Here is an 18,901-nt window from a genome sequence, read left to right as displayed (position 1 = left end):
CTCTACCCTATACTTACACACTCATCCTAACCTCCGGAAATAACATTGACGTGTTAGTACTCTGTTCGTGACTCAGAACTCCTTGCGGTGAAGAGAACAGATTCTATTTAGCACGTTTGCATCGTTGTTGGTCTGTGTTCGGCATCAGCGGCGGAAAAAGGTAGACGATCTCTTCAAACAGCGCAACAAAGATTTCATCAGTGAGCTGTCTGACAATCAGTTACCGCGTTGAAGGTAAAATCGAGTTTGTTTTGAAAATAGTTGTACGTGCGTGAGTCCACCGCCGTGGTTTGAGTAATTTTACAATTTCAAATTCCTATTTCTGTCGAATTTTTTAATCAAAGGAGCCATTTTTAATTTTATCTGAAACAGTACCAAACAGCAAGTTTTAGCAAGCCTTGTATTATAATAAAGCCTTTTATTATATTATTTGATAAAGCGCACGTATTTCTTTTCAAGTAAGTGTTTGCCTTAGATATGTAGAATACTTGCCTTCGTAAGAACGTACTAACTCTCTAGACGCACACCTCGAATTATATCGATCTTGATGATTAAAGGGGGTAGGTTTCTCAAAAAAAGTGTGGTGCTGCGTCGCTGGGTGGTTTTATGAACTGGGCTGGTAATGTAAATTGGCACCCTGCAAAGCTGACGAGCGTTTGCTCTTCATCGTGATCAAAGGGAATGATTTAGGCACGATTTAAGCTTATTTGGAAAGCTCAGGTGAAAATTATATAGTACAAATTGTAAAATGCCACGCAGTCTCGACGCAAACATTTTTGAACACGTAACACGTAAGACTTACATATTACAATATTCACACAGCAACACGCACAATTCACCTGCTGTCAGTTCTAAGTTGTAAATACATTCAGAAGACATACGTATCTTGACGGTTAGCGGCCGATGAAGAGCAATGTTTCGTATCAACTTATGTGTATGAATGAAAAACTTGCCTTTTGAGGCCTATGAGTTACGAATTTTACTAAAAAATTCGAACTAAATAAAAAAGGGTCATCTTGAGGCAATCTCGTATTAGTTTACATAAAAATTATCTCGTGTCACGTTCATCACGCATGGAATGAACTCGAGTGTGAGTTAACATATAGGCGTGCTCAATAGCTGACATGTATCGGCTTCCGGAGACCAACATTACGATCGTGTACTATTCAAGGAACGCCATTTAACAAAATACTTTAAAGTATGGCCATTTTAATCGCTATGGCGCTTCGGAAAAGTCAATTCTGCTGACAAAATTTGCATTTAGAGTTATCATTTTGGCCACCCGTGCCCGCCGGTGATGCTTTAATGTGTTAATGTTCATGTAGAATTTATAATCTACAGTTAGTATCATTAACACTCCTTCGTTTCCTTTAGTAAAAATCTGCCTCCTACCTAGTTCTCCGAGTATTTAACTTTCAGATACCACATGAAACCTTCAAAGACAGCCCCCGCCAGCCTTTACTTCTTTATTTCGATAAATTTTTTTTCTAGCCACTAACTCACGATTTCAGGTCACCAAAGGCCAAATTTGAACAAAACAAGGAAAAAAGTTGAGTTTAGAACTCTATAGAATATACCTAAAGTCGTATTTGAACTGATTCACAGATTTCGATGAAATTTCCGCACAGCTCCATATACTGTTGTAAACAAAACAAATCTGTTTTCCCAATGGCGATGTATTGTTTTTTGTCATTGTTTTGCTCTATCCAAGAACTTAATGCATAGTGTAGTATGGGACTGTGCGGAAATTTTATCCATATTTCATTTAGGATCGATGGGAAAAAGCGAATCTCTATTTTCAAGGTATAGCTTCGATACTACGTATGCGTCACTACTTTATAATAAATTTATTTTTTCGCCTTTTTCCTTCGTGTTTATAACTGTTTTGTGCTGTGTAAACAATGAACAATGTTAGTATTGGAATCGAACATTATTTTCAATCTGCAGGTCCGAGTAGTATGGTCCAAGTTGATATTCGCAATATGAACACAATATTTCTTCAAACAATAACAGGTAAATTTATATCTCTCATAAATGTACAGAAAGAAATTAACGTATAGTCAATGGTAACATAATTATGTGCAAGGCAGTATGCTTTTGTAAACAAATAATTTAGTGATGCATTTTTTCTAGTGCTTTTTTTCCCCATATATCTCAATAAATTTTCTGGCTCATAAAAGTAAATATGATCAAGATTGTCAAATATTCAATTAGCAAAACTTACCTACCTGTATATTGCTGTTACAGAATGTATATCATGAACTAACTTTTTCTTTTGTTTTCTCAGTGTTTCTAGCAGTGAATGTTGGCCTTGTTGGTAAGACACTTTTTATTCTAAGTATCTAAATTGTGAATTTCTCCCAAGTCAGTCAAGTCTTTAGTCATTGATTTAGTACACATGAACAGGATAGTTAAGTACTTTATCCGTACCTGCCACAAATTGACAAATTTGTATTTCATTGGGATCAGTCTTCAATTTCAGTAATATATTGATGGGGTGAATTTGTGGAAATAACCTCAGATACTACAATGACATTGTCATACTGTGTACAGGACAAAATACCCCATCTTTTAACCCTTTAACTACCGAGATCTGATAGTTAATTCTTCCCTCTAGCTGCTTCATATTTCCGTGTAAATAGGTTACGAGATTTTAGTGTCAGATCAAGATAACAACTTTGACCTGATAAGTATGAATATTCTTGTAACCTGTTTGCTGGATAATGTTTATATATCATAGGGAGAAGATACTTGTGAATCACCTCTAGGAGTTAAAGGGTTAAAGGTTTCCAGTGCATGAAAATTTTGCATACTGTCCAGTTTCACAGGCATGATATCTAGACTTTCCTGTAAATGATATTGACATGCGCACTGCCCTATTAGTTCACTAATTATGCTATCAGAGAATTTTGTTTTATAATTACAATTAACTTGAAATGTGGAGACCATGCCATGAGACATAGTTTGATGCTACACTGGTTTGCAGATTAATGAATGTAACCGAAGAAGTTACAATTCATAGACCCAACGTTTCGACACTCCTGTCAAGTGCCTTCATCAGGGGTGATCTAAACACTGCAACAAGAGGTCCTTTTAAAAACTCATGCCATGAGTTAATAACCCTTTACACCCTTGCGTCCAAGTGTATTTTCTCCCTACTGTTCTCTACACCTTTCACAAGGTACTGACAAGGAGAATTTGTTTAATGAGAGCTTCTATGGTTGGAGATCATTGATTTGATTCTCTTGACCCTAATATGCAATTTAAGGGTGGTATTGTAAAGAGATATTAGATGCTAGTTACTCTTATGAACCCTGACTATTAAGATAGTCAAAACTATGAATTCCACATGAGCTTAATGGCATGACAAACTTAAATTAAACGTTCTATGTCTAATGAAAGCTTTTTTGTTTATCATTTATGATATTGTACTGTGACTGGTACACAGTAACTGTTTCACTATGTTTGTCTGCGTTCATAGAATCCTTAGGCTGTGACCAAGATTACACAAGTTTCAGTGGTATAGTATCCTCACCATCATTCTCAAGTCGTTCAACTTATGAAAACTCGTTGGATTGCACATATGACATTAAAGGTGGAAGTGGATATGGCATAAAACTATCGTGGTCAACATTTGATGTCAGGGGTGAAATGCCAGACTGTTCTGAAGATTCAGTGGAGATTTTCATTGGATGTGTGTCTAACAGGCATTCAATTGGAAAATACTGCTCTGAAAATGGATACAAGCCATTTGATGTTTACTCATCAGACAACTGCTTGCGCTTTGTGTTCAAGACAAATGCCTCTGGTGGTGGCAAAGGATTTCAAGCGTCTTACTCATCATTCCATCTATTTGGTAATGTTCCTCAATTAATAATCAATTCTTGAAAAAAAATTTGTGTTAGAGAGGACACAGTACTTGACAACTGAAGCTGTGGTAATGGGTGGGAACTCAGTGATAATCATGGAAAACCTGGAAAGTCTTATAATAAGACTAAATATCATTTTCCTAGCCTGATGATTTCAGGAATTTTAGTAGGGTACTGTAAAGTTATGGAAAATACTGAATGTGAGAGAAATACTTTTGAGAAACTACTCATAAAAAATTACCATCACAATTTTTTTTTTTACACTTTGGGACCAGCTTCTTGGAGGTATAGCTCTTGGAAAACATACAAAGAGTAGTCTTAAATATGGTCACAGAAGTTGTGGAAAGTTATTTCAAAAGTGCACAAACCCTATGGTAGTCTGCCAGAAGAATTTAACATTTGGTAAAGCTGTGAGGGTTCTATTTTATTTAAGACACTGAGGGCAGGACAAGTAAGCAAAATAAACAAATTATTAAATACAATTCCATTATGAAAACTAAATTATGCCCTAACTGTGTATTGCCATCACATGTTTTACTTGATGTGAAGTTGAACAGTGAACATGATAACAGCAAAAATGGCTCTAATTTTGTATGCAACACTTGTGTTATTATGAGCAAGGGATTGATCCTGTCACTGTGAAGATGGTTTGAATTTCACTATTAGACAGACTTAATATTAATAACAGCTTTTCAATAAAAATTTATGTATCAAACAGTCTTGATCAATAATTATGTATCTTATCTCTAAGAGATGGCATTTCTTTGCCTTAATGCATACCATATATGAATGTAATGCTATATAATATGTATATCATATGTTTTTATTGAGGTACATGTATTTAAATATGTTAAGTGCAAACTTCATTAACTGGTATACCATTGTTTTATGGAATTCACAGATCGTCAAAGTGGTGTAGGAGGTATGTGTTCAAAGCTGTCAAAAAAATTATATACAGTTCTGTTTGTATTTTCTTCCACTTCCTACATGCTACATGAACCCTAGCTATCACCTAACTGTATTTATTATCAATATATGCATGATCTCTAGCTACAATATAATTTAATTGAAAGCAACGCTCTCAGTTATAAGGCAGAACCATTTAACTCTCAAATCAAATTTTTAATTCTCCTTATTGTCAACCACACAATACTTATCATGTTAGTTCAGAGAATTTAGTTGGATCAACTAATTACCCCCAAACTGATATCTTTCTTCATTCTCAACATCTATCTGGTTGGTATTGTATTGATATTGAAAGGAGAAATTCTGTCTTGGTCACTCATGGGAGTTAAAGGGTTAAGTATGAGAATTTGAGGTATACCAGTACATTTTTTTTTACTTTGCCTTAAAAGCTCCATTTTATTCTAGTTTTAATGTGTCCTAAAGCAAATTGCCTATAGTTTTTTTGGCATATATATTTATCAAAGTATATACCTACAAATATGGAGAGATGACTAGCAATAACTATTTAGAGAGGGGCTGTGGAGCAGCTATTAATGGCATGGCCTTTGCCTGTAATGATTGTTATACTTTGATGTATCAACAACAACAAATTAAATATCTTACAACTAATCAAGTTGCTACATTATTCAGAGTAAGTTAATACAAACAGTCCCAGTATAACATAACTTGAATAATGGTTATTGAGTTTGATTTGTAGCATTTTTTCTCTTTTTCTGAAAAAGAGAGATGTTTCTCAACAAAGACCCTCACTGCAACATCTGGTGTGATAAGCTCTCCAAATTGGCCCCAAGACTATCCCTCCTACAGAGACTGTTACTGGAAGATTGAGGTTGGAAATGAGAGGAGCATTAAAATAGCTTTTATGGACTTTGATTTGGAATATGATATATCATGTGATGATGACAAACTCAAAGTTAAAGGTGGGAGGAATTTCAGTACTCTTTAAAAATGATCCAATTAACAAACAGATTCCATGTTGCCGTGGGTCTTTTACAACAGTAGTAGATGATAGTAGACATCAAAATGCAGTAAGAACAAAATAGTAGCAGAAGAAATGCAGCAAAGTGTGTCATTGATGTTCCTGCCACATTTTTAAGTCTTTTGTGATCTATTACTGTACAGGCCCCCAGCAACATAGAATCTATTTGTTTTATAATTAAGAGACAAAACATTGTTAATAATGGTAATAAGACTGAGTGGAGTCCAACTCGGTCTGCAATTATACAAATGATTGACAAAATTGGACAGCTGTGAAGCAGGAGTCCAATTTGTCAATCACTTGTATGATTAACTGTTATCAATTAACCATAACCAATGCAATTTCTGAAAAAAAAAATACAATTAGGACAAACATCTCCAGTAGGGACAATGTCTAAAGCAAAAAATTTGGAAATTTCCCAGTTTTTTCTTTTTCAGGGTAAGTGGTTTTTGCAATGGTTATTGTGATCAATTTCCTCAAATCACATTTGAGGAAATTGTAATGGTTATGCTTAATGGTGATATTGTCTTTGTGTCAGTTCTTCAATATGTGATTCATTGTACAAGTAATTCAGCTTATTATATATCACTTTAATTTTTATTTCAATGCAGTGCCACAGTCAGGAAGTCATACATCTCTTCTAACTCTGATTTTACTAATTGAACACATTAGGATTAGACTCCACAGCACTTAAATTTTTAACTTAACACTCTAGAACTCTAGATATTTTTGTTTCCTCGTGGCTTGAAAACCCAAATTACATATTTAAGAGAATATATTTTCACAAGTGTATATGTGATAACCTCCAATATATTTCATGGAGAATGAGGAAAAAGATCAGAGGAAAACACATGCGTCAAAGTAAATTGTTGTAGCCATTAATTAATTGCCTTGGAGATCAGAACAAAAAGGGACAATAAAATTTTAATTCCTCTTAAATTGTGTTATTATTTTTGCCTTTTAGATGGAAATGATCATGATTCATATGACAAGTCTAAAACCCTCAAAGAGTCAAAGTGCGGTAGAAAAGACCCATTCTACTTTACATCATCAAAGGAGAGAATTTGGATCAGATTTAAGTCAGACAGGTTTACTAACCAGCGGGGGTTTGTTGCTGGCTACGTCATGTATGATAAAAGTAAGTGCTGCGCAAATAGTCTCTTAGGGCTCCGAAGAGTTTCCTGAATTGTTTGCTCTATTTTATAAATCCATTCAACTTTGCGACATCGTAAGAGAATTTTATTGATGGTGCAGTTGAAAAGTAATGTCAGCCAAGAATTAATCCTCTTATTCTGAAAATATGTAAGGAAAATTTTAAATTATTTGGAACTGACAAGCCAGTTGCATTTAGTTTACAAATTCAAAGGTTTTTCGAAGCTATTTCTGGCACGGGACTTTTGAAAATTTTTTACGTGGCGTTTCACGAGACAATATTGTACGTAATGGTGTCCAAGATCTCATGAGGTGAGAAATGAACTTTTCCCTCTTCACAAGTGCTCCATACCTTTCTTTGCATCCGATAGGTAAGTTCCGATATCATTCTGTTTTGGTGCAAAATTTCGTAACTTTTGATCCGGTCCCATCTTGAAGGTCCATCCTGCTATCAATCGCGTTCAGAAAAGTGTGACGTAGCGGCCGTCACTCCGTGGTTTGCGCAAGAAAACAAATCTTTTCCACTCCATATGCCCGCCATATTGCAGAAAATATCCCAGGCGTTATACATTTGGCCTTCGCGGACTAAGGGAAACTAGAAACCAGGCTTCTTAGCAAGCTGACGAGTTTTGGATTTCCAAGCAATAATTATGTTGTTGAATATCGCTGTGAACTCGACCATAAAGCTTCAACACTCTTTTTAGCAAATTAGGAGTAGTATCAGTACTGGCGTGGTATTTTGGGCGTCATTTTTTCCCTTCGAAGATAAACCGCCATTGTTAAGACCGAAACATCACATGATAGGCATAAACTAATCAGATATTTCGAAGGACAATCAGAGGGTTGACAGCCCATTTGATATTGCTGAGTGGCCCTGCGATCTTTGATTCGACTTTTCCAACGACAGTGTAGTAAAAATATACGATAATGAAACATGTTTTTGAGTTACGTATATACAGGCGTTTAAACCTTTGATTGAGAATAATTACAACAGGTTGAGATGTCGCTATTTTGACCTTTCAGACTTCTTTAGGAGATTCTTAATTCTTCCTTCCTCAGTTAGGCAGTTCGAAAAAATATTATCTATTTCATTGAACAGCCCCCGTTAGCGCTAAGACTGTTGGTATCGTGATTGGCGTCTTGGTGGCAGTTGTTGTGATTGCCATTGGTGTCTTCGTCTTCTACAAATATGTTTACCAAAAGAAGGTCAGGGCACGGGCGCCACAACAGATGGCTGTAGCACATTCTACTTCCCAACCTCAGCAAGTGGCCATGTACCCTCCTTCTGCAGGGCCTCAGCAAGGTTACGCACCACCCCCCTACAATCAAGGGGCGGGAGTTCATTACCCCCCGCAAGGTAGGTTGGTTGAAACTGTTGGTCATCTCATTGTCAGGGTCCAACAGACGAGGTCAAAGTCTAGATCGGGGATAAAGGATGGTTTAGGGGCAAGGGTGCTTGCTTTCCACCTCTGTGGTACATGTTCTATTCTGGAACCTGGGGCCAAACGTGGGTTGAGTTTGTTATTAGTTCTCGTCCTTTCTGGGGGGTCTCTCTTCCAGCTTGCTGTTTTTCCTTTCTCCACAAGAAACCACGATTGCAAATCCCAAGAGGATCTTTAAAACAATGGATAAATAGGCACCGTGTGGAAGCGTCACTTCTTGAATCCAATTTATTTATCAATCATTTAAAAATTTTTTTTTTAATTAAAAAAGAAAAAAGTCCAGTCCACAAAACACTTGATTTCCCTTCCTGGAACCTGTCCGATATATAACTGTTAATTCCAAAGGCTACAATTGTGGTGACAGATCACTCTGCGTTGCAATACTAGGAGTAACAACATAACAACACTGTAAAGGAAGGCAGACGTTGTTACATGAACTTAAAGTACAATTAATAAGTACAGTGAATTGATTTAATGTCTAAGTGAACATTCAAAAGCTTCAGAGAATCTTTGAAAAAGATGCATATACAGAACTTCTCTGTGCTGTAGATGATACACTTAGACCTCGAAGAGCTGGGAGCCTTGAAACCGAACTTTACGCTTGAATTGCAGAAACATCTGGGGTATACCCTCCTCCAGGACAACCGTACCCACCTGGACCCCTTGGGGGCGAGGCAGCATACCCCCCTGGACAACCGGGTGGAGCACCGCCTTACCCCACTGGACAACCAGGTGGGGTGCCACCCTACCCTCCACAGTAATCCGCGCGTCAAGTAAGTGTATCCCTCTCTTTGGAGAGGGTTTTTATAGCAGAAAATAATAGGACTCCGCTTGACCATAGTACTGACCTTGTAGCACTCAGTTATTTTTCTCTAGATCGAATATTCCCCATATTGCGCTAATAGACATAATGACAGGAATATTACAATATTACAATGTATGCACCACGCTCGACTGCATTATTTAAAGAACTTTACAAAGCACTGACAATTATGAACCAACTTTTCCTTTAATTTCTTATATTGCAGTGTGACTGTTGTGGACGGCTTTTGGGAATTTTTTTGCAGCTTTTAATACGAGAAAAGTGAAGGAGAAAGATTACGATCGCCATCTCTTGCCTAATTTTGCTATTTTGCCACTTGATTCGTGTTAAAAGTCGGAAAATAAATAAACAAAGTAAGAAGTGTGAATAAAAAAAAATAAAAAAGAAAAGATCTGGTTTATAAAATAGACGGTAACAATAACGAATATATTATTGATAATGAATATGATAATAGTGATTTTGTGATAAATTAAACTCCTTGTGTTGGATATAGAGCGAGTAGAAATTAGATAGGCAACCGTCAGTAACCATTAGGGTACTATGATTGTGTCCTTTATCGGAACTGGTTAGCTCACATGACCACCACAAACCGCATAATATCAAGTCAAGGTCTTATAATTATTCGATCTAAAAGAAATACATTTTCAGAACGAATGCAAATCAAGTCTTCGTCTCGTAATTGAATTAAAAAAACTTCAATTTAAACTTTCTTCTGTGGCGCGTCGTTACAACAGTCTCACTATACTGATTAGCAGATTCTCCAGGTAAGCGAATTTAGAGACAGAAAAACAAAAACAAAATAACTTCTTTCTCACTTCGATTCTGCTGAAAAATGTGGAATCTATTTATTAGTTTCATAGTCTAATTCTAACAGGATACGATGGTTTCTTTCACTGTGGTTTCTTTTTCTCGAAAGTGAACTGCAGATTTGCAAACTAATGGGGCCGAAAATTCTCCAGATAACGTCATTGTGAGAAAACACTGTAACAGGAATTCATTAAAAAATCCGGACAGTTATCGATGAGAGGAACATTTCATTACAATACTTATGTACATGTACTTCCAAACATCGATTGATTTCAAAGTGTCAATTGATCGAGAGCCAAGGGAATTAAGACTATTAATCATCTGTGGGGGGGAGGGGTTAAATAATTTATGGGGGTTCACATGGTTTTCAGGGGGGAAATAAGGGGGGACTAGGTGTCGCTACTCAGAGAATAAATGGAGGGGGGAGGGGTAAGAAAGGTGACTGCCAATGAGGGGAGGTCTTCAGAATACTACAGAGTCTCAGGAGGGATCAAGTATATTTTTTTTGCGACACGACCGACCTAAGGCGACAAATAACCGATTAGCAGACAGTTTCTTGCTCCAGATCTTCATTGCTATATTCATTTCCTGGGCTTGGCTTGCTTTCTGTTTCTGCTGTTTCAAAAGTGACATTTTTCACTGGGCAGTTGCCTGTTGAGGACCCTTTCTGACCTAAGAAGTCAGACTTTGCCGTGGATTCTCCCTCTGAGTGGTCATGTGATATTGGTGTCACACTCCTAGTCCAGTAGCGTCGTGCTGATTGGTCAAGATTAGCCTTCCTTTTCAATCGTCTTTTCTTTAACATTTTTTTAACTAAAGCTTTTCCCGCAAAAAGCAAAAGAGTTGAGAATATCACGGCCAGCATGATGAGGACTTGAGGTTGAAAGTCGACAGTCTCTGTGTGTGGAAACGAATCACACATTACGATAAGTTTTCATTTGAAAAGTGCTTTAGTGCGATAGGTCTCTTAAGACCTACATACAATAAATGTATAGATTTGGCAAATCCTACCCTTGAACGATCTTAGTACGGAGACTTAATATCAAAGATGGTAGTGGAAATCAGGTCGCTGGCTTCGAACGGGATCTCGACGAAAATAAAGAACTAAGACTGAAAATTAAAGTTAGGTGATTTTTGAAAGTGAGTCAAGAGAATTTGGTCTAAAACGGAAAGGCGGGAATCAGTATATTCAACAGTTTTCGGCTTACAGTTATCGATAAAACACTTGCGCCATTTTTAGCGTATGGCGAAGAATGTGTAGTGCATCAAATCATTACATTCGATATCTACATACCAGCACTGTAGGTTACAAATCCGGCCATAAATCCCCGATTTCCAGCCTCCGCATTACTTTTGAATTGTATGAATACTGAGTCTCCCTCAATTGTTAGCGAAAAGGGGTCCTTTCTTCCACACTGTTTGGATTTTGTCACTAACCTTCCTTGATTAAAGAAACAGTCGAGATAAGCGGGTGAAGACGCTTTTGCCAATTAAACTTGATTGACTTGGAGCTTTCAACAGGCCACAAAATTCTCATATGAAGCTAATAGAGGCCTAGTACTCCACTTAGTTTTGTTTAGCTCTTTGTTAGAACATCATATAGCTTACAGGTCTGAGGTTCGATTGCTTGTAGACGAATCAGTTGTTTTATTTTATCATTACCATTTTTCGCTCTATTTGGGATTCCAGTTTGCCTTTCATTCGAAAATACCTCCCCCATGGCTAACACCCTCCCTCCCCTCCCTCCCGCCCTGCGTATACTCACCAAACCAAACAAGAAAACGAACTAAGACAAAGAAACTACTTTATCCATGAGGTACTTACTTCCTGGTCTCACTTCCACGAAGTCGGCTTCTGAGCTTGCGTTCGTTGATCTGACGTCAAAATCAAAGAACAGCAGCTTGATATTATAGTCTTTCCGCGTAGTCACGTGCCATACACAGTCTACGTACCGGGGGTAGGGTAGAGGCCAGTGTGGCGAGAAGACATTTCCATATCTTGCATTGGCATAATAATCCTTGCCACAACCGTCTGCAAATGAGAAGTTGTAATTTTCTTTCTTCTTTAGTTTCTTATTAGTAAACTTTTAGAAATGTATAATCGAAGTCTTAAATTAATGTTGGTAGAATCAGTGAGTTTTATTTTAGATGTTCTCAACAATTGAAAAACGTCAAAAATGAGTGATTATTTTACAGCTTATCCAAATATTTTTACTGAAATAGAGAATTGACTGAAACAAGAAGGTGATAATTTCCAATTTGCTGTGCTCAACCCTTTAACTCCCATTATTCATCATTCGCTCTACGGAAGGGCTAACGCTCGAAACTTCAACTTTTGAACTCTTTACGTTGGCCAATTTTCGTTATCAACTCAGTTGATAATACTAAATTACCCTGTTATACTCTCCCACCGACGTAGCAGCTCAGTTTCTTTAGAAACTTACCCCCTTAATTTGCTTGCAAAATAACTTATTGGAATATTAGTAAGTTACATGTACATAGCCTCTGGGAGTTAAAGGGTTACCCTGTCATAAATGCTTTTGATATCTCTTCGCAATAATCTGTTATATTTCGTTAATAAGCGGTTTACTTACTATTATGCCTAGATTTTCCTTTTATTTCTCAGTGATTCCATGAATGATAAAAAGAAAGAAATTTTCAAGACCAAAACTTGTAAAATTGAAATCAATTTTCTCGGAAACAACGCTAAATTCAATTTTAAAAGTATATCATTTTGCGAATGATGACACTAAAGAGTTATAGTAAAGAAACATTTAAAAAGCGGAAAAATCTAAAATTCTTGGTTATTGTCCATGGAAAAAGAGATTTTCCAAAACTATGTTTAGTCTTGAATTATTTTCTGCTCCTATCATTGTATGACTATTTTAAGAGCAATATTAGTCAACACAGAAGAAGTATTTTTCTCTTCCATTTCACCTTGAGGGAGACAGTTAAACAAGAAGATCAAAAATAATTATACTTACAATAATTCTGCGATAAGGCTGAGGAAAATGAAAGACAGCAGAAATTTTGTTAACTTTCATCGGAATCATTAATTAAGCATGAAGTACATAACTGTCTAAAATAAAAATAATATCAGTATAAAAAATATTATCAGGGAGCTTAGTAACAAGTGCACTGGAAGCCAGAGCACTCAAAAGCCAACTTTCTTCCTTTGTAGTCAAACGATTCTCACACATGTGCTAACTAAAGGATTAACGTTTGAAACGGTGGGCATGGCACGGCAATCGCCATTATTATGCTATTTTTTGGGGACAGTCATCCTCAATAGGTTTTCTCATCACTTCAGAATTTTCCTTTTTGCGATAAGGCCTCACTGCTTTCAAATTTTAATCCTGTGGTCAATGTATATGTGAAATTGGTTTGACTGTGAAAAAAATAAAGTTCAGTGGTTTATGAGCGCTTTGAATATAGTCGGGAGGTGTCTCGGAAAACTTTTTGTAGTCATCTTAAATCTAAGTTGATAATTATTTAGTTGCTGATTATTTAATTCGTGTCATACTTCTCTCAGTGCCTAACTAAATGCATATCAAACCTTATGGCTTTATGAATCACTCGCCTTTTGTTCGTAAGCGTTGGTTGAAAACAGCTGTAAAATAGGGCACACCATCGAGCAAACTGCTTCCTTCAAATCGGAAATCAGACGCGACGATGAGCCTTATTTGGAGACAGTGATCAAACGAATACACTACAGGCATTGACAACTTCCCGCAAAATTTACCGATAGACTTTGATGGATTGCAACCAAGAAATAATTCGATATAATTTCCACTGAAGCACTCTGGCATAATTCCAGCGATGTCAAATGAAGTGAAACGTAGCTCAACATGGCGAGGTGTGTTGACTTTCATAAGCTGAATGTTCCACTTGCAGGTGTACCCTGTGGAGTTCGGAGTTCGTTTGCTTCGCGGGAGGGGTTAAAATGTTAATCGTTCCATTGAGACTGGTTATGTTCATGTGGCATGCTGTAAATAAAAAAAAATTAAAAAAAAAGATGCATAGAGATGGATAAAGGACTAGTCATATAATTTAATGAGATATCATGGACCGTACTTATTTTGGCGGATGTGAACTGCGAGCACATCTCGCTGAGGAAAGTATGTTTGCCAAAGACAAATCAACAGGATTTTTGCTTGTCTCTCAGGGCAGATGGGGTGAATTCAAGCCTGATATCCAGACCAATGATTGGCCTTTCTCTACAGGTGTGACAAATCTCTTAAGAGTCTGGCAGTTCTCCTGTTGATTCAAATCTATTTCAACTTAGTTGATTGTGGTAGGCTGAAAGCTAAGACTTTAAGTAGGGCTATGCTCTTACAACGACAGATATAGAAATAAACTCGTGAACTGTCAAACATGAAATTGGATTTGAGGAAAATTGTCATATATCTCGGATCGTAATCTAAAGTATATGGAAATTTGGAAGCCTCGATAAAACGCCTTACTTTTCATTACGCGTCACAGACACGAGTTGGGGAAAATGAGATATTGTTTGTTTCCGCACGCTGATAATACTAATTTGCCATCTCCTTTATTGTACAGTTTATTTTCAAAGCAACAGAAATATAAATTTTGTAAAACGTTGAATTTTTCAGCAGCTTACTTGTTTCGTTAGTAATATGAGCTACAATGAGCCGAAGCCCAGAAAATTCTTTTTGCAAAAGTGTAAATCAGAATCATTCCATGCCTAAAAAATCTTTCGATATTTTTTTGCAAAAATTAATAGCCAGTCGAAGATGAATAACCTTTTCAATTGATATGAGGCGAATTCATAGCCAATATCTGCTCCGTTTGTTAGAGAATAAAAGAAACCTGGCGTCAGATTATCTTAGGAGATAGGAAAAATAATAAATACCTCGAGTGTCTGTAAAGTGCCGTGTAAATACAACAGCAAAACAGATCACAGTGTTTATGAAACCCATAAGTGATTGCTCTCACTTGAAGCTATTTCTTTCATCGTCTTTCACGAGGCTGAAGTCCTCTTCTAGAAAAGAAAAGATAACACCACCATTGAAAATAAAGATTAAAGAAAGAGATTTGCGAGCGTTTCACGTGAGCTTAACCAGGAGAACATTTTAAAGCTCTGGTGAAACGAAATAAATCCCTTAAAATCATACCTCAATAACAGTTGATTTCCCAACATCTGAGTTTAAGGGAAATTAAGTCCTAGTTCAACAAATACATTTGCATTTGTAAACATTCAAAGCTGCTAAATTTATTCATCCCTTTAATCAATTTATTCCTTTTCATCAGTTTTCCTGAATCACTGGCAACTCTTGAGTATTTTGCGCCTTGGTATAGCGTCGTTTCTCATGAATTCAAATTTTTACCAGACATCTCTTAGTTCGACCCTTTCATTCATGACATTTAAGAGCGCTCAAATCAAGGAGTTTTGAAAAATTAACATCACCTTCAGGCAGTGTGCAAGATGGCTTAATTACGAGAAGCTTGCATCTTGAAAAGAAAGGCAAAAGGCACAAACAGAAAAATTATATCAGAGGAACATTTCTTCCTGTAAAAACAAACTTACCATCGTTAGACGAATCTCGATGGACCTTCACAATGTGTCAATTCGATCAGTCTACTTTTGTGTATTTCAACTTCACAAGGCGAGAGTTTTCCAAGTGACAAAATGGTTGTCTTCAATAATTTATCATTTCTTTCACTAGCTTCGTTTCAAAATTTTCAATAGTAATTTTTTTATTCATTTTTTAGAACGTTCATGTAATTTACAGCGACAGATAACCAATTTTGTGATCCTGGAAAACAAATTTCCGTCCAGTCTTTTCGGTTTAGATCATGTAACATTCATTTTTGCTCTTTCCTAGTAAAATCGGACTTTCTTACTGGTGATTAGTCATTCCCTTTAGAGCTGCTTTCCGACACTAATAATATATTATCGGAAACTCGTGGGACGTTATGTGGGACGGTCTGTCTGTGTCACTATCCTCAGCCGGAAAGAAATCGCTTAAAAAAGTTTTGCCCAAAGTCAGTTGTTGGTCTGTCCACCGCAAAATGTATATATATTCAGAAATCCTTTTATTCATAAGCTGGCCGATATGGTTTAGTTTGACTCTCATTTAATTTATTTCAGAGATGAAGAGCAGAAATGCCCATGATTTTGTTTCGTGAAACACAAAGTCGCAAGCTGATGACGATTCAGTTTCACCATAAAACCAGTAAAATAAAATTAAAAAAAACAGATTGTATTGACAGCGGATGCAGTCAATGTACTTGAAGAAAGCTTATTGTGGTAGAACGTTTTAAATTCAGTTACTCAGTTTATGCTCATAATAATGGTTTCCTTTTAACTCCATAAAAGTCACTGCGATATAAAAAGATCATTTTGGAGCCTACTGAGCGTGGGAAAATGCCCTCCGGCTCGAGTTTCATTTCATAAAGTGAAAGAAGCGAGGCTCGTTTGAAAAAATTGTCTCGATGGAAGTATTCAAAAATGCAAAACACGGCTGATTGCGTGGGTGCTTTACAAAAAAAAAATGATATTTTAGCTCAGGAACCTAGCTCTGAAACATTACTCCTTTTAGCTGAACTAGTACTTACACGGCGATTGCTTTTCATTCAGAGGCAACTACTACGAACAAACTAATAGCGTAGCCATGGGTACTAAAATGGGACCCAGCTACGCCAATTTTTTCGAGGTTTTATCAAACACCAATTTTTTAGTCAGTACCACGGCCCCAAACCTGAACTCTACGGTCGCTACATTAATGATTGCATCGGTGCTACCTCCTCTACCGCCATTGATTCTTTTCGCCCGGCTCTTAAACATACTTCTAGACATCAAAATTTCAATTGAAGGCAACGGTCTACGCTCTAGTATTTACTACAAACATACAGATTCACATAGTTACTTGTTGTATTCATCTTCGCGTACATCACGCTCAAGAATTCCATACCTTCTTTACTGTTTCTCAGACTTCGTCGCCTATGTAGTGACGACTCTGATTTTTCCGAAAAATCAGTGGCAATGTGCCAGTTTTTGATAAACGTGGCTATCCTGTTTCTGTCGTTCAAGCGGGCCACCACTGCGCCCAACAACAGTCAGCGCTATAAACGGCTGAGAAGAAAAGCACTGATCGCATTCCATTCACTCACACATCTCACCCTCACAACCCCGCAGTTAGGTCTATCGTTCTTAAAATCTCTAAGTTACTCCAAAACGTTTCAGAGACTGGTATTATCTTTTCGCAACATCCACTAATTTAATTCAAACGTGACAAAAACATAGGCGACTTTTTGGTCACAAGTTCATTTCAAACCAATGGCCAACCTGAAACTTTCAATTGCGCTCGCTCACGATGCAAAAATTTTCCTTTCATTCATAAAGTAGAGAAAATGTCGAGACCCAAGAAATCCATTAAGATCACTGATCACTTTACGCGCACCTCCGCCAATGTCATTTTCTGCATAACTTGCACTTATTGCAAAAAGTTATACAATGGTGAAACAGGAAGACGACTGGATTACCGATTTCGAGAACACCTCCGGGACCTAGAAAGAAATGACAAGGACGCATCCAAACCAGTCGCTAGACACTTTAATCTACCTAATGATTCTAAGCAGCATATGGCAGTTTGCAGTTTCCCTACATCTAGGCAGTTCGGAAAGCCGCAAAACCATAGAACAAAAATTTATCTTTCAAATCGGCACTCTTAATCCCCACAGTATCGGCAAAAAGCGCTTTTCATTCAACTAGTTTATTCTTGTTTTCTCGTCACCATATTCCCACCAACAGCGTAGCTCCATTTTCTTCATATAAACCCACGCACACAACCCACAATTCCTCCAATTGCTCTGAAGAAGGGCTAACGCTCAAAACTTCAGCTTTTAAACTTTTAACAGAGGCCAATTTACGTTATCAACTCGGTTGATAATATTAAATTCCCCTTTTAACGAACGTCCGAACGTATCTAGCGTTAACCGTATGGGTGTATGTGATTTATCATCACAAACTTAAAGCAAAATAGACACTATTTAGCAAGAATATATATGTAAGGTTTAGATCTTGATAAGAATTAAAATTTTTATCCTTATTATTATTAGAAATGAATACACATTTTAATTTTTTTAAGATAAATATGCCACGTGTCTAATTCATGCCAAAGGTGTGAATTACGTGCGAAGAGCTAAGTGCAAATTACGTGCGAAGATTTAAGTTATATGAACTAAAATAGCATTTCTCTTTTGGTAATACACCCACGTAATCAGCCGTGTTTTGCATTTTTGAATACTTCCATGGAAACTATTTTTTCCAAACAAGCCTCGCTTCTTTCAATTTATGAGATGAAACTCACCCTGGGGGGCATCTTCCCACACTCGGTAGGCTCCAAAATGATCCTTTTATATCGCAGTGACTTTTGTGAAATTTAAAAGGAAACCAATTTTTATGAAAACAAACTGAATGACTGAATTTAAAACGTTCTACCATAATCAGCTTTCTTCAGTTGCACTGACTGCATCAGCTGTCAATACAATCTGGTTTTTTTTTTTTTTTTTTTTTTTTAATTTTACTGATTATGTGGTAAAACTGAATCGTCATCAGCTTGCAAACTTTGTGTTTTACGAAACAAAATCATAAGTATTTTTGTTCTTCATTTATGAAATGAATTAAATAAAAGTCAAACTAAACTATATCGGCAAGCTTATGAATAAAAGTATTTCTGAATATATATACATTTTGCGGTGGACAGACCAACAATTGACTTTGGGCAAAACCTTTTTTAAGCGATTTCTTTCCGGCTGAGGATAGCGACACAGACAAACCGTCCCACAAAACGTCCCACGAGTTTCCTATAACATAATGTTAGTGTCGGAAAACAGCTCTA

At 36.8% G+C, this 18,901-nt stretch overlaps 2 protein-coding genes across 2 annotated transcripts; one reads left to right on the top strand and one right to left on the bottom strand.

Moving 5' to 3' along the window:
- The first annotated feature begins 174 nt into the window (after positions 1-174).
- On the top strand, positions 175-10,248 carry LOC113677393 (tolloid-like protein 2). Its single transcript, XM_089192681.1, has 10 exons — positions 175-234; positions 1,948-2,013; positions 2,288-2,317; positions 3,482-3,856; positions 4,771-4,791; positions 5,558-5,755; positions 6,779-6,952; positions 8,066-8,323; positions 9,021-9,181; positions 9,437-10,248. Exons 2-9 carry the CDS (start codon positions 1,959-1,961, stop codon positions 9,167-9,169), a joined length of 1,260 nt encoding a protein of 419 aa, XP_089048807.1. The 5' UTR covers positions 175-234; positions 1,948-1,958; the 3' UTR covers positions 9,170-9,181; positions 9,437-10,248.
- Positions 9,394-15,601, bottom strand: LOC113677387 (protein tolkin). The gene is given in 8 exon segments (XM_089192682.1): positions 9,394-10,935; positions 11,333-11,479; positions 11,863-12,069; positions 13,022-13,039; positions 13,618-13,954; positions 13,956-14,023; positions 14,911-15,039; positions 15,466-15,601. Coding segments are annotated over 7 exon segments (1,200 nt in total). The 5' UTR covers positions 14,978-15,039; positions 15,466-15,601; the 3' UTR covers positions 9,394-10,579.
- Positions 15,602-18,901: the final 3,300 nt, after the last annotated feature.

This window comes from Pocillopora damicornis, chromosome 13 (assembly GCF_964200805.1).
Source record: "Pocillopora damicornis chromosome 13, jaPocDami1.2, whole genome shotgun sequence".
Classification (NCBI taxonomy): Eukaryota; Metazoa; Cnidaria; class Anthozoa; order Scleractinia; family Pocilloporidae; genus Pocillopora; species Pocillopora damicornis.
Note: the sequence above shows the minus strand (reverse complement) of the source record. Positions and strands in the feature narration are given on the sequence as shown.